The sequence below is a fragment of the Aotus nancymaae genome, unplaced genomic scaffold (genome assembly GCF_030222135.1).
Source record: "Aotus nancymaae isolate 86718 unplaced genomic scaffold, 86718_ANA_hifiasm-v0.15.2.pri h1tg000010l, whole genome shotgun sequence".
Lineage (NCBI taxonomy): Eukaryota > Metazoa > Chordata > Mammalia > Primates > Aotidae > Aotus > Aotus nancymaae.
The window spans coordinates 62,429,705-62,443,651 of record NW_026988421.1 but is presented as its reverse complement, the minus strand read 5'-3'; the positions used below and the strand labels follow the sequence as shown (position 1 = coordinate 62,443,651).

At 54.2% G+C, this 13,947-nt stretch overlaps 1 protein-coding gene across 2 annotated transcripts in view; it reads right to left on the bottom strand.

Moving 5' to 3' along the window:
* ADAMTS14 (ADAM metallopeptidase with thrombospondin type 1 motif 14) overlaps positions 1-13,508 on the bottom strand; it is an 85,585-nt gene extending 72,077 nt beyond the window's left edge. For both annotated transcript variants that reach the window (XM_012460307.2, XM_012460308.2), the window contains exons 1-2: positions 13,427-13,508; positions 11,288-11,730 (exon numbers count right to left, since the gene is read on the bottom strand). In XM_012460307.2, the coding sequence (XP_012315730.2) occupies positions 11,288-11,730; positions 13,427-13,508 (525 nt within the window). The remainder of the gene's footprint in view (positions 1-11,287; positions 11,731-13,426) is intronic.
* Positions 13,509-13,947: the final 439 nt, after the last annotated feature.

Genomic DNA, 13,947 nt, shown 5'->3' with positions numbered 1-13,947 from the left:
CAAACTCCCTTGTGTACACCAACCACCCTTGTGAGAGATCTGCCTCCCCACAATTGTGGCCGTGGATTAGGCGATGGCATCTTTTACGTAGCATCTCCCTACTGGGGACTATGAATTATGAAGTGGCAAAGGCTCAAAGGCACAATGCGCCGGCCAGCGGTCGGCCAGGCTATGGAACACAGGCCTCTTTGGGCTGGAGGAGCTAACTCATAGAGTGTGGGCCCCTGCCAGCCTCAAGGGGTGGCTGTGAACCTCTGCCTGGGGGGTGGGAGTGGCTTGGAGGAGAAAGTGGCAGGCTGTTTCTGGACAGATCAAAGGTGTAAATATGTGGCTGGCTTAAAAGCAAAGGGTGACAAAGGCCTTCAGCCACCCCCTGGCAACAGAGTTTGCATTCAGAACAACCTGGTCCTAACAAATGATCTTACCTCAGACATTTCTCTAAAAAGGGGCCTATTCTGCCCCATCAGCCGTATTACTGAAAGCAGAAGAAAATTAGACTGCAGGGTTTTTAAATGTTCCATGACAAGTAATGTGTACATAACAGCAGTCCGCTCACCCTCCAATATTTTGAAAATGGATAAAACAGCAGCACTAGTGACTTGAGTCTGAGAAACACCAGAAGGTTCCGTTTGAGCATCAAATCCCACTAACTGGGCCATTGACATCTGTTTTTCTTAGTTGGCCTCCCAGTTTCAGGGAAGACAAGGACATGCAGAAGCTGAGCAGCTCTCCCCGTCACAGTGGGAGCCTCATAAACACCTCCACTCAGTACCCCCAGGCCTCTCCACCCCCCACCACCATTAGACCAATCACTTTTAGCATTCATCATTCTGAAGCTGTTGCCACGGCTACCATATCGCGGGACAGCACACAGTCTACGACCTGGAGTCTCTGTTCACATACACGTGGTCGTTCCACTGACAGGAGAGGCAGCCTTGAACTGCAGGAGAACATTGCCTGGGAGTCAAGAACCTTGGACCCTGTGGGCCCTGACACCTGACACTCACCTGCTGCTACATGACCCTGGATCTCCTTCCCCTGCCCCCCACCAAGCCTTGGCTTCCTCTGCTGGGAAATGAAGAGGGAGCTAGAGGCCCCCAAAGCCTCTTCCAGCCACAGCTGTCTCCAGCCCACGCCAAAGTCAGGGTGACTGGTGGAAATTACGCTGAGCTGGGATCCATGCAGATTTTCATAACACAAGGGTCTCTGCAGGTGCCTGAGCTTCTGTTGACAGGGAGCTCCTTAGTGCTGCTCAGGATGAAGCAGCATGTAAATATCATCACTGTTGTTGTTTTTAGGGCAATGAAAGCAGGGCAATCCCCACGTGCTGCAAATGGAATGCTGGGCCTGGTGGACGGTTTGGGAACTTTCCACTGCAGTGCCTGGGAATGTGGAATCTCCTGGGCCCTCACTGAGAGCCCACCCTGGGCCTGTACCAACCTGGGGCTGGGAGGCAGAGGGAGAGGCAAGCACAGCCCCCATCACTCTTACCAGCCCGCTGAGCCCCAGGCCGCCCTCCCTCCAGCCAGTGCCTGAAGACACAGAGGAAAAAAAACAAAACCAGCCCTCGCTGGAATGGGAGGCCAGCTCTGCTCTGGAGGAGCCGCAGTGAGGTGATGTCTGGCTTTTATTCCATATCATAAATAAGTTATTAATCCAAGGCAGACAGTCAGGCATGGCCATCAGGAGACAAGGGAGGTAAGACTGCAAGATCAGACTGGCTGGAGGACTGGAAAACCACCCAGGACCCAGGACCCAGGCCCTGGGCCTCCACTCAGACAGACGGCAACCCAGACAGGCGGAGCCTCTGGAAAGCAGGGGGAAGAGCCCTGGCATGGGCGCCCAGAGGGCTGGAGATAAACCTCCTGTGGATCCTGCCTCAGTTTCCTTATTCAATCTAAGACATCAGCAAGAAGAAGAAGAAATGCTAACTTTTATTGTTCTGGGCACTGTGACAGCACTTTAAGTGCATAATATATAACGTGCAGAACTACGAGGTAGGGACACCCACTTTACAGATGCGTAAACTGAGGCTCAGAGATGTCAAATCACTTGCCTAGGGGCAATACAGAAGAATGTTTGCAAAGATGGCTGCAATGGATCCTCTTGTTTCTGTGCATGGTCTCTTTACAATGAGACTTTGCCACTTCTTCCCTCAAGAGGAAGAGTCCATTTCCCCACTCTGGGAAAGTTTTGTCCAGCTTTACGGCTCACTTTGACCAGCAGAATGTGCAGAAGTGACCTTATGCCATGATATGGTTTGGATCTGTGTGCCCACCAAATCTTATTTCAAACTGCAATCCCTCATGTTGGAGGTGGGGCCTACTGGGGGGGACTGAGTCGCAGAGGCAGTTTCCCACGAATGGTTTAGCACCATCCTCCTGGTGCTGATCTTGTGACAGTGAGTGAGATCTGGTTGTTTAAAAGTGTGTAGCAGCCCCCTCCTCTCTCTCTTGCTCCTGCTCCCCGCATGTGAGCTCCCCTTTGCCTTCCACCATGACTGGAAGCTTCCTGAGGCCTCCCCAGTAGCGGAAGCTGCTATGCTTCCTGCACAGCCTGCAGAACCGTGAGCTGATTAAACCTTTTTTCTTTCTAAATTACCCAGCCTCAGTTATTTCTTTACAGCAGTGCAAGAACGAACTAACACATGCAACTTCCAAGGCTAGGCCTCAAGGGGTCTTCCAGCTTCCACCTTCCCCTCGTGGAATGCTACCCTGAGATTGCCAACTGGAGGATGACTGGCCACTGAGAGAACTGAGGCCACCCGGCCCATAGCCAGCACCATGCTGATCATGTAAAAGAGGCCAGCTTGGGCCCTCCACCCCAGTCCACCCTCCATCCCAGTCCACCCTCCACCCTAGTCCACCCTCCACCCCAGTCCACCCTCCAGCCCAGTCCACCCTCCACCCCAGTCCACCCTCCACCCCAGTCCACCCTCCACCCCAGTCCACCCTCCAGCCCAGTCCACCCTCCAGCAGAACACAACCACGTGAGCAGGCCAGGAGCAAGCAGCGGAGGAACTGCCCAGCCAACCTACAGAGTTGTGAGGAAGGACACAATCTTATTTTCAGTTCCAAGTTTTAGACTGGTTTGTTACACAAGAATGAGAACTGATAGTCACTCAGTTTCCCCACCCTGCCTATTTCCCCAGCAGAGCCTGTGCTGCGCACCTCCTGGGATGTGGCTGGGGTCAAGACACTCCCATGCGGGCCACTGCCCCTCTGCATCCCCCAGGCCCTCACATTGCCACAATCAGGAAGCAGCGACTTCCTCTTTCCACACTGAAGACCCACGATCACCCTGGCAGGTGGGTCAGGAGAAATCCCCCTTTCTCTCCAAAGAGTCCCTTTCTTATTTGTGTGCTGCAAACACGAATTGCCAAAAGGAACCCAGTATTTCCCAGGAAACCGGGTAATCTAAGTAGCACACATGAGAAACCATCTCGCACTCTCAGAGAGGGTGTGCACCCTCAAAACAGACTTGCTTGTGAAGGGAGTGCTAAGGGCAGGGAGGAAAACGGGTTTCCCCTGCATGCCCCCTCGGTCCACGGGAGTGACTGCGTGAGCACCTTCGGTGGGGGGGTTCTGAGGCCCAGGGACAGCATGCCACAGCGGGCCTGCAGGGACTACCAGGGCGCAGGAGGGCAAATGGCAGTGTGCGCGCCTCAGTGGTCACCTCTGGCCTAGGAACTGGTGGCTGGACAGCCACAGAGAGGATGACAGAGGTGCTGTCCCCTCATCTAACAGGGGTTAAAAACACAAAAACAAGAGTTTATGCCTCCTCACCCAGATGGTTTTCCAGCAGACCCAGTGCTGGGTCATGGGGACACACAGGTCACCACACTCTGCCCTGTGCCTCTAGGAAAGACAGGCGGGAATGTTCAGGGCCAGCAGCAAACTGAGGGAGAAGCGAGGTGCACCCTGAGAAAACTAACGGGGGCCTGAGGGAGGCCAGGACCAGCACTGGCTCTGTATGCCCCACTTAAGGCCCAGTGGGAACGGCAGCCAGAAAAATGGGGTGCTCTTGACTACTTCTTTCCTGCTGCCACCCTCTCAGGCCTGATAGACTCAACCAACCAGTAATTCACACCATTTAATAGCAACAGCTGAGTGACCGGGGACTGCGCTCACCCTTTACATACAGGACAACTCTATGAAGTGATTACTATTATCCCCACTTTACAGATGTGGAAACTGAGCCACACAGAGGTGAGGTAACTGCCCAGGGTCATGGTGTGTAAGAGGCAGAGCTGGGATTTCAACTCTGGTTCCAGAGTCACACTCACCCCCAGCACATGAAGCTGAGCTTACAAGCAACGCAAGGCCTCCAGCTAACAGCCTTGCCAGGTTTGGTTCATACAATGGCTTAAGAATTAGAACACTACCTAAAAATCCATATTTCCCATTTCTCCTAACATACTCGAAGCTCTTACAATACCAGAGTGGCACTGGAGGGGGCAGGTGGTCTCCCGTTTGCCACAATCCCACCATCTCTATGACTACCCAGTCCTCTTCTCTTTCTTCTGTTACCTACTTACTCCTGGTGCATCTGAAATTTCACCTCCTGCTCCTCCAACCCAGAGGCCCAGCCTTGTGCTCAACGCTCAGGGAAATGCACAGGTTAAGACAGTCTCTGATTTCTAGGAACTGGTAGTTGAAATGGGAGATACATCAAGTGAGGGGACAGGGAAGGTGTGAACAGCACAGCAAAGGCAGGGTGCTGGAAAGTGAGGCAAGAGCAGGCCGGCCTGGATGGGGCAGGGGCAGGGGCAGGGGCGGGGGCAGGGGCGGGGGCAGGGACAGCGGCCTGCGAGCTGGAGCTGCCTGAGGCTGGAGCGGCAGGTCAGCAAGGCAGCAAGGCCTGCACCAACGTGGGGCCTGACACAAGGCTCTGGTGCCCCCTGACTTTCCCAGGGTCTCTAGACACACACGTGTGAGGGCAGGAGGCCTGCAGGTCAAGATGTAAGGGGACAAGCCAGCTGGGTGTCTGGGAGGGGTCAGTCACAGGGGAGACTCCAAGCCTCCATACTCCACATCTCCAAAACAGGGTGGAATATGGAGCTGACCCGGGGCTTCCCAAGGAGCCATGAGGATGCCTACTCACTCATCTAGCCAGCCAAGTGCAGCCCCTGGGGCAAGGACAGTTGTTTGGCACCGGAGGCAAACGAGCCACAGATAAATCTGCTGTGCACCAGCATCGAGCTGGAGGGATGCGTGTCTTTCCCAAACACTAATGTGACTCCTGCTTAAAAACCTCCGTGGCTCTCCATGACGCCAGGGGTAAGGCCAAGCTCCGTGGTGAGGCAGACATTTTCCAATTACATTTTCACCATTCCCCCTCTCCCATGGAGACCTGGAATGACTTGCCATTTCCTGAATCCTGCAGAGACACAGGATTTCCTTCCCTACAGAATGACTACAGTTCCCACTCTGTAGCTTTGAAAACTCCTATTGATCCTTTAAAACCCAGCCCAAATGTCCCCTACCCTGGAAGCATTCCTTGATCACCCCTCCTTCTCAGTACTCACCTCCAAGCCACCCATGGTGTGCACTATGCTTCTCTGTATCCCCACAAATCACTGAAGCTTAGTGTGGCCTGTGTTGCTTTTTACTGTCTACTGTGCAGTTCAGCCTCCCCTTTAAACCGTGGGCTTCTGGAGTATGGGGCAGAGGGTGGAGTTTCATCCCTGCATCCCCAGGACCTGGACAAGGGCCAGTCAGATAACACTAATGATCTATATATCATTGCAATAAAGGGACTCTGATGATATTTGTAATATTTATCATTACTGATAATTACTGTTAAAAAGTAATCATGATTGGCTGAGTGTGGTGGCTCACGCCTGTAATCCCAGCACTTTGGGAGGCCGAAGCAGGAGGATCAGCCAAGGCTGAGGTCAGGAGTTCAAGACCCGTGTGGCCAACATGGTGAAACTCCGACTCTATTAAAAATACAAAAATTAGCTGGGTGTGGTGGTATATGCCCAGCTACTCAGGAGGCTGAGACAGGAGGATCACTTGAACCCAGGAGATGGAGGTTGCAGTGAGCCAAGATCATGCCACTGAACTCCAGCCCAGGCATGGGCTCAAAAAAAGAAAAAAAGGTAATCAAGATTATTTCAGTGATTATCACTGAATAATCTCCATTTTAAAAGGCCCTGTTATAAACCAGGTCCTGCACTTTGCCTTATCTCATTTAATCCTCTGAACAACCCCATAGACAGCTGCTCCTCTGCCCTCCCCACAGATGAGGAATCTAAGCACAGGGAGACGAAGACGTGTGCTCAAGGTCCCACTGGTCTGTACCAGAGTGAACGCATCCTGCTCTGTCCCCTGGCCTAGACTATCTCCTTGGAATTACGACCACCACCTGTGATGGGGCCCTTCCATAGGCCAGGTGCTTTTGGTAACAGGTTTATTGAGATATGACATACCATATAATTCACCTACTTAAAGTGCATAATGTAATTGTTTTTAGTATATTCACAGAATTGCATAACCACGGCCACAATTTTAGAACATTTTCAGCCTCCCATAAAGAAGCCCCTTACCCTGAAGTTCTCAACTCCCTAGCCCCACCCCACATTGTAGTCCCATTTTAAAGACAAAAGGGAGGTGCTCCAAGAGCTTCTGTGACTTGTTCAGTGGTGAGCATCCCAGCTGGGAGGCAGTCTCCCCTGCCCCTCCCAAAACCACCTGCCAGGGGCTACTCAGTATAACCTGTCAAAATGCAAGATCTGCAGAGAGTGGAGAACAGAACCAGATGGTGACAAATCTTACATGTGTGGCTGCTTCTGCGCCAGGCCCTGACTCACAGAGGCACCGAAGGCACAGGGGGAAACACGGTGCAGCCAAGCCCCCATCACCCCAGTGCAGGTTATCAGGGCCCAGGTCCTGGGGAGGCAGAGATGGCTATAGGAGAAGCAACCCTTCAGGGGGCTGGTGGCCCGAATTCTAGAGGGGTACAGTGAGCATGCAGCCCCACTGAGAAGCAGGGACCCCAATCTGCTGACCCCATCCTTGTACCCCACAACTTCTCCAGGATCCAAAAATAACTGGTCCCCAGCCCATGTTCCTCACAGCTGCAGAGTGTTAGTGGCTCTGAAGAGTAGCCCATCAGGTCACTGCTGACACCTGGACACATTCCCAGTCTGGGACCCTTAGGTCTAACAGCATCCCAGGCTAGCTGCCCCCGACCCCAGAGGAAATACTTTGCAGGCAGGATCAGGCCCCACCCCATACCCCTTATTCCCTGCCCCTGAACATCCTCAAGACTGGCTGGGTCAGTCACTTTCTTTGCTGATCAAGGGACTCAGATTTATAATGTCTGAACAGTATTGAGCAAATGCCACCTCCTCTGGGGAGCCTTCCTAGATGCCCTAACCAAACTAAATGGGTCCTTCTCCTGCTGCCTCTCACAGGGTTCTCAAGTTTGCTTTTATGTCTGGGTCCCCATTAGCCTACGAACTCCTCCAGGGCAAGCGTCCTGCCTTTTCATTCCTGGATCTTTCTCTTTCCCCTCCCACAGCTAGGACATACACAAGGCCCTCCAGGACAGTGGCTGGGAAGTAAAATAAAGTGTTCCATACCCCAGTGTTAGGCATGACTGCAATGTAGGAGGGAGCTGTCAACTACAGGTTTACAGGGGCCTGGCTCGAAACTCCAGCAAGGTCAGCCCCATGCCATAAAGCACCAGTGCCAGAGCTGAAAGGGGTCTGAGCTTACCCATTCCAGTTTTCTCAACACACCCAGGAGGCAACTGAGGCCCAGAGAAGGGGACAGCTTGCTCAGAGTCACACAGCCACATCTCTCAACTACCAGCCCAGCCTCTTCCAGAAAGCAGGCTGCCCCATCCCTGCCCCAGACCCTCTCTTCCATCCTGCCCTTCCTTCTAGGTCAGACCAAGCCCCCCCCTGCCCAGCTGTCTTTAGGGTCCACTCCACAGCCCCACCTGGCATGGTGCTCCTTCCTCTGTCTAACCATCACCAGCCTGCTCAAGCTCTTCCCTCTGCCCAGAGGGCCCTCCCCCCACTCTGGCCCCAGCAAACTTCTACTCATCCTTCAAGATCTAGTTCAAATGTCACTTTCACTGACATCAAAGAAAACAATCACTCCCATTTACTGAGTACCCATCCCCATGGTGTTCTAGAAAACCAAGTGAATGCTAAAACTACTTGTGGGTTACCCCCTGCATGGCACCCACGTTCCTCAAGGGCAGGGACCTGACTCTCTGCAAAGCAGGAGTAATAACAATATCTGCACACACACGTCACAAGATTGAAGGAAGCAAAAGAGCTTTGTAAGCGATAAAGTCCTGTGCAATGGAAGCTATCTGTATTATCTTCATATCTCTGCCTATGACTCAGTTTCCTCATCTACAAATGGATGGAGTTAAGTAAGCACATACATGTCTGGCCACAGAAAGGACTCATTGTTGCTGTCATTATCTGTGTCACTTTCATTTTCTTATGATCTCCCCGGGGACCTTGTCCATGGTCAGCACTCAGTACATATTTTTTGAAATGAATGACTTTGGCATTTCAGATGTTAGAGAATACTGGATTAAATCCAGAGACCATGTAAAGATGCAGAGTTCAATCTTAGAAATGCTACACCATGGCCTTTGAGTTCCAAAGGTGAGCTCAGCTGGATCACTGTGACACAGCCCCTTGCTGTCATGGGACACAGGGCCATTTCCCAGCGTGGGCTGAAAGTCAAGAAATCTCAGCCTGGAGTGACCTCTGTGCTGGCAGCCCCAGTGGACAGGCAGTCAGGGAGTACCACTCCCAGGGCCTGGAGCGGGAGGCGTCCAGATACTGGACTTTAGGACTGGCCTCTGGAAACAGTCAGGATACATGTTGTGATCCAGCCTGAAGGTCAGCCCAGTGACGTCCATTTCTGCCCCTCACCAAGGGGAGGAGGACCCAGGCTAGGCACTTCCTGGAGCCTCAGTGCTATACCAGCTACACCGCAAGCCTCCAAAAGCCTGTGCCTGGACAGCCTGTGAGACCCGATCTGGCTTCAGCAAATGCCACACAGAATCGATTCCCATCTTCCCCGGAACATCGAGTGCAGCCCCTCTTTGGACAAATGAGAAGAGTAAAGCTCAGAAATGGAGGGTGACTTGCCCAGGGTCACACAGCTAATGAGAACTTACTCAGAGGCCACCAAGAATCAGCAACACCCTCTGAGGAATGCCCAGCCCCAAGCCCACTGAACAGCCCCACCCCCACCATCAGCCAGCCCACAAAACCAGAGCATGGTGGCTTGTCACTGTCTATGCTATGCTATGCAGCCACATGATCATGCTTCAGGAGTACTAGCTCAGGGTCCTTCATGGCCCTAGTCCTTGTGGCACCTAGTGGTCAGTCACTACTTGTCAATGGGCTGCTAAGCTGGTTCAATGACAAGGGAGGGTTTCAGGATGCAAAGGGGGTGGGGGTTACTTATTATCATCTGTGGATGATTCCTAACATCACTTGGGATTTTCAACCAAAAGTTGTGGCCATGGCGTACCTCTAGCCAGCAGGGTGACCGAGGGCCCCAGTGGCACAGAGCTGCAGAGCCAGAGCGGGCTGGTGGGAGGCTCATCCCGGAAACCTGAAAAGGCCTTAGACTCCCCCAGCTGACCTGACAATCTGTTTTCTCAAAGTCTGCTCTCAGGAACTCTTGCATCAGATCACCTGGAGAGTTTGGTAATGATCAGATCCTGGTCCCTCCTCCAAGAGGCAGATTCTGTGCCCCTGACAAGGTGCTCAGGTGATTCTAGCCCTTGCTTAACGATGAGAACCAACTACCGTGTAAATAAGCCCTCTCCATGAGGGCCCTATCACCTTCAATGGGGTGAAAACTGATTCTGGGGAAGGCAAAAAATTACACCTTTGAATACATAAAGCACAGAGAGATATACAGTGTATAAGCAGGTATTCAGTATATCTGTGGTATTAAAATTGCATGAGGAAAGCCACGCACAGTGACATCCACCTATAGCCCCAGCTCCTGGGACATGGAGGCAGGAGGATTGCTGGAGGCCAGGAGTTCGAGGCTGTAGTACTCTATGCTTGTGCCTGTGAATAGCCAGTGCACTCCAGCCTGGGCAACATAGTGAGAAACCACCTCTAAAAGAAAAAAACTCAAGGTGGGGTGGACTGATGATTAGGGGTGAAATGTCTAAAGCATTAGGGGTTTCATCATGATAAAAGGTGGAAAGCACTGACCTAGATAGTGGCAGCTGCGAAATTAGCAGATAAGACATCTCCTACACATGGGACAATGGTGACAACTGCTCCCCACCCTGCCAGTGAGGAGGGAACCCCAAACCCCTCTCCACTTCAAATTTGTTGAGTCTCAAAGCTGAAGGGCAGAGGGGCAAGCAGTCCCCTTCTTGGGACCCATCAGCTCATACCCGAGTCACTGGGGCAGGGAAGAGCCACCCATCAGGACCCTGAGGCTGCTGTGCCAGCTCACGAGGGCCTGCCACACTGAGGGGGAGCAGCGAGGGGACTGACAGCCAGCCCCAGGTGGGGGCGGGAAAGAGAGCCCACCCCGTGGCTTTCTGGCTTGCAATGTGGAGCCAACTAGCAAAGGCGCTCCCAGCCTCTGGGAAGCAGTGGGGATCCTAGGAGAGAGACCACATAGAGCAGCCAGGAAAGAGTAGGCTGGCTCTGGGAAGAGAGACAGGGAGGAGAAGAGGAAGGACACGACATTACAATGTTACAGGACATGATAGCAGCCGCTAACTTTGCCCACACCAGGAGCCAGGCAGGGGCAGCCCCCAGTGCACTGCCCAGGGAGGTGAGCCACATCATTAACACCTGTGGAATAGCTCCAGGCGAGCAGGGGCCACGTCTGCCTCACACTACCAGCACCTAGAACAGTCAATATGTGTAAAATAAATAAGGGAAAGAGCCACAGAGAGGTTAACTCATCCAGATCCTCACAGCTAGGCAGCGGCTCAGCCACAATTCCAACCCCAGCAGTCAGACTCCAGAGCCTGGCTTCCTCACCCTGGTGTTTCTCAGTACTCAGAGACACCAGCCAAACAGTGATCCAGCTGGGTCTGTGGGGGGCAAGGGGTGAACATGATACAGGCACCATCCCAACTCGGCCACTTCACACCTGGCAGAGCATGAACCCAGTGGCCTGCAGGGGCAGGCGGTACTACCTCAAGAAGGCATCACAGCCCCTGCCTTGCCCAGACAGCAAAACATGCCCATAGCGATCTCAGAACCACGTGAGCAGGGCATGGGAGGGGGAGGATGCAGCTTAATGGAAGTCTCATCCCTTACCAATCCATCACAGTTGCTGATGGCAACAGCTGCCCCAGGCATTCCAGTGACACCTCCAGTGTACACACACTCCTGCTGTAAGGGCTGCCGGAACAGCTCCCGAAAATCCTCCTGCCACTCCACTGAGGCTCCTGGCACTACCAACCTCCGATTGGGCCGCAGGCGCAGGTGCAGTTCCTTCCCGAAAACAGTGACATTGAAGTAGAGGGAGTGGTGCCCCACCCTGCCAGGCCACAGGGTCCCTCCTTCTGGGTGCAGTGGGCTGCGAGCCACCCGGAGGTGACTGGAGCGTCGTGGTAGTGTCGGTGGCGTGTCCACTACCATGCTCCCTGCAGAGGCTGCTGCTGGGCCAGACACCACGTGGGAGAGGAAGCGTCCCCGAAAGTCTGTGCTGCAGGGCACTGTCACACCATAGTCACTGAGCTTTCCAGAGAGGTGCAGTTCTGTTGGAGGTAAACAAAGAGTCACTTCAATGCAGTTGGTGCAGAGGTAAGGGGAAGTCTGGAATCCGATGAGGGCAGGGAGAGATGAGAAATAGGAACCCTGAGTGTCACCCTTAGATGGGCCCCTTTGCTCAAGTTCATCCATTTTCCATCCATTGCTTCCTGAGCTCCAGGATTCCTACACTTGGATAAAGGGTATTTGAGTACTTTGTGGGAATATCACTCCCTGTAGCCCCCAGGTCCTTTTTAAACTTAGCGGAAGAAAACAAATGATACCAGACAGAGTCCTGTCACTAGCAACAAGACTTCCAACCTTGCTCTGCCCAGAAAAGGACTAAAATTCCCCAAAGGCCAACAGGGCAAATAAAGGGAAAGCCAGATCTGCCTAAACGCCCCAGTGTGCTGAAGTCACCCGCCCAGGCTGGGATAGAGCCCTCCTCCCCAAGCTTCCGAGAACGAGAACGCAGCTGGCAAAACAAACACACCTAGAAACCCAGGGGACCATGCGCACGTGTCAAGGAGAAGGTGGGGCTGCAGAGGGGAGGGAGGGAATGCAAAGTTCTCTATTTTTCCAAGGTTAGAAAGAAAATTTCTTAAAGCAGCACCGTGGCCGCTGAGATTTCTGTATGGCCCAGCCCCAAGCTGGATAAATATAGATCTTCAAAAATAAAAGGAGACACAGGGGGTGACCTGCCCACTTGGGCTGAATTAAGTGTGAGGTCATGGCCCCATGCTCTGGGCCACATGCCAGCAGGCCCATCCTCACACAGCGCTCCTTGAGCCCAGTCAGGCTGGGCAGGAATGACAGCTCCCTGGCTTCCAGGCCTGGTGATTCATGAATGCGAGTTTGGGAGGAATTTTCATTTCCACACAGCTTTACCTTTCGTCCCCCCAGTTCGAGTCACTGATAAAACATAGAAAATAGTGTTTCCTGAAATACCCCCATGCCCACAGCTCTAGTTTCATCCATTATAGCAGAGGACCTCCAAGACTGCTGTAAGAGGGGACCCACTCTGGCACATGAACAAGGCTCACAGACAAGCAGGCACCCTGCCTGGAAATGACCAGAGACTCCTCCCCATGTTCAGAGCCACCAGAAGGATAAACCATGCTGCAGGGCAGGAGTGGAGTGTATCTGGGCTGTACGTGAGAGGACTGTGTCTGCAGCATTTGACAATGCTATGTTGGGGGCAGTGGAAGGACGTGAGCGTGTTTCTGTGCAGGAGTGTGAGTGGCACCCCGTGTGCTCTGCAGCAGGAAGCAATCACCTGTTAGCCTTCTTCTGGGTATGTAACAGTCACACACACACACACACACACACACACACTTTGCACCCATGTCACACAAGTTGGAGACAGAGAAGACACTGAAAGAGAAAGACATACAGGACAGGGAAACAGATTGGGGGGAGGAGAGAAGAAAAACAGAGAGACAAAGAGACAGAAATGCGGCTCCTAAGAGACCCCATGCTCCTAGATTCTCTCCTGGGGTCTCTGTCTACTTCTAGGGCCAGAGAGGGAGAGAAATCACGGGACAGTGCCGTGGCACAGGGGAAGAAAAGAGAGCAGGTCAGCCCAGCGTGCACACTGCCTCCCACCCGCTGGAACCCTGCCCAGGTGGCTGAGGCAACCTTGGGCCACCCTGACTGCGTGCACCCCGGACCCCACAGGCCCCCGCGCGCCCAACCCGCACGCACCTTGGGTCCAGCTGCCCGCGGCGGCGCAGAGCGTGCAGTGCAAGAGCAGCAGGCAGGACAGCAGCGCGCGGAGTGGAGCCATGTGGCCGCGCTGGGACGCGGGCCGGGCGAGCGCCCGGGAGCCAAGTCCCAATCTGAGGGCGGTGAGGCTAGGGTGCGCCCCGGCTGTCGGAGCACCGGACGGCTCCCGCCGCCGCCGCCGCCACCTCCCTGCCTAGCAGCCTCCCTCCTGCGGGCTCCGGGTCCCCCGCGCGGCGCCGCCGCCTGGACCGCTGGTTCCGGGCGCGCGAGGCTGCCGGCGGGAGAGCGGAGCCGCTGACGCGCCAGCGCCCCCGGTGCCAACTGCCGGCGGGTCGGTCAGCCCGCCCGCGCAGTGACGCTCCGGGACTCCGCGGGAGCCGGGCAAGGGGGCGGCGGGGCGGGCTGGGGGTGGGCACACCGGGCGGGGCGGGGCCGGGCGCGGGTCGGAGCTGGGGCGCCGGGCTCCCGGGGGCGGGGCACGTGGCTGGGGAGTGCAGCTG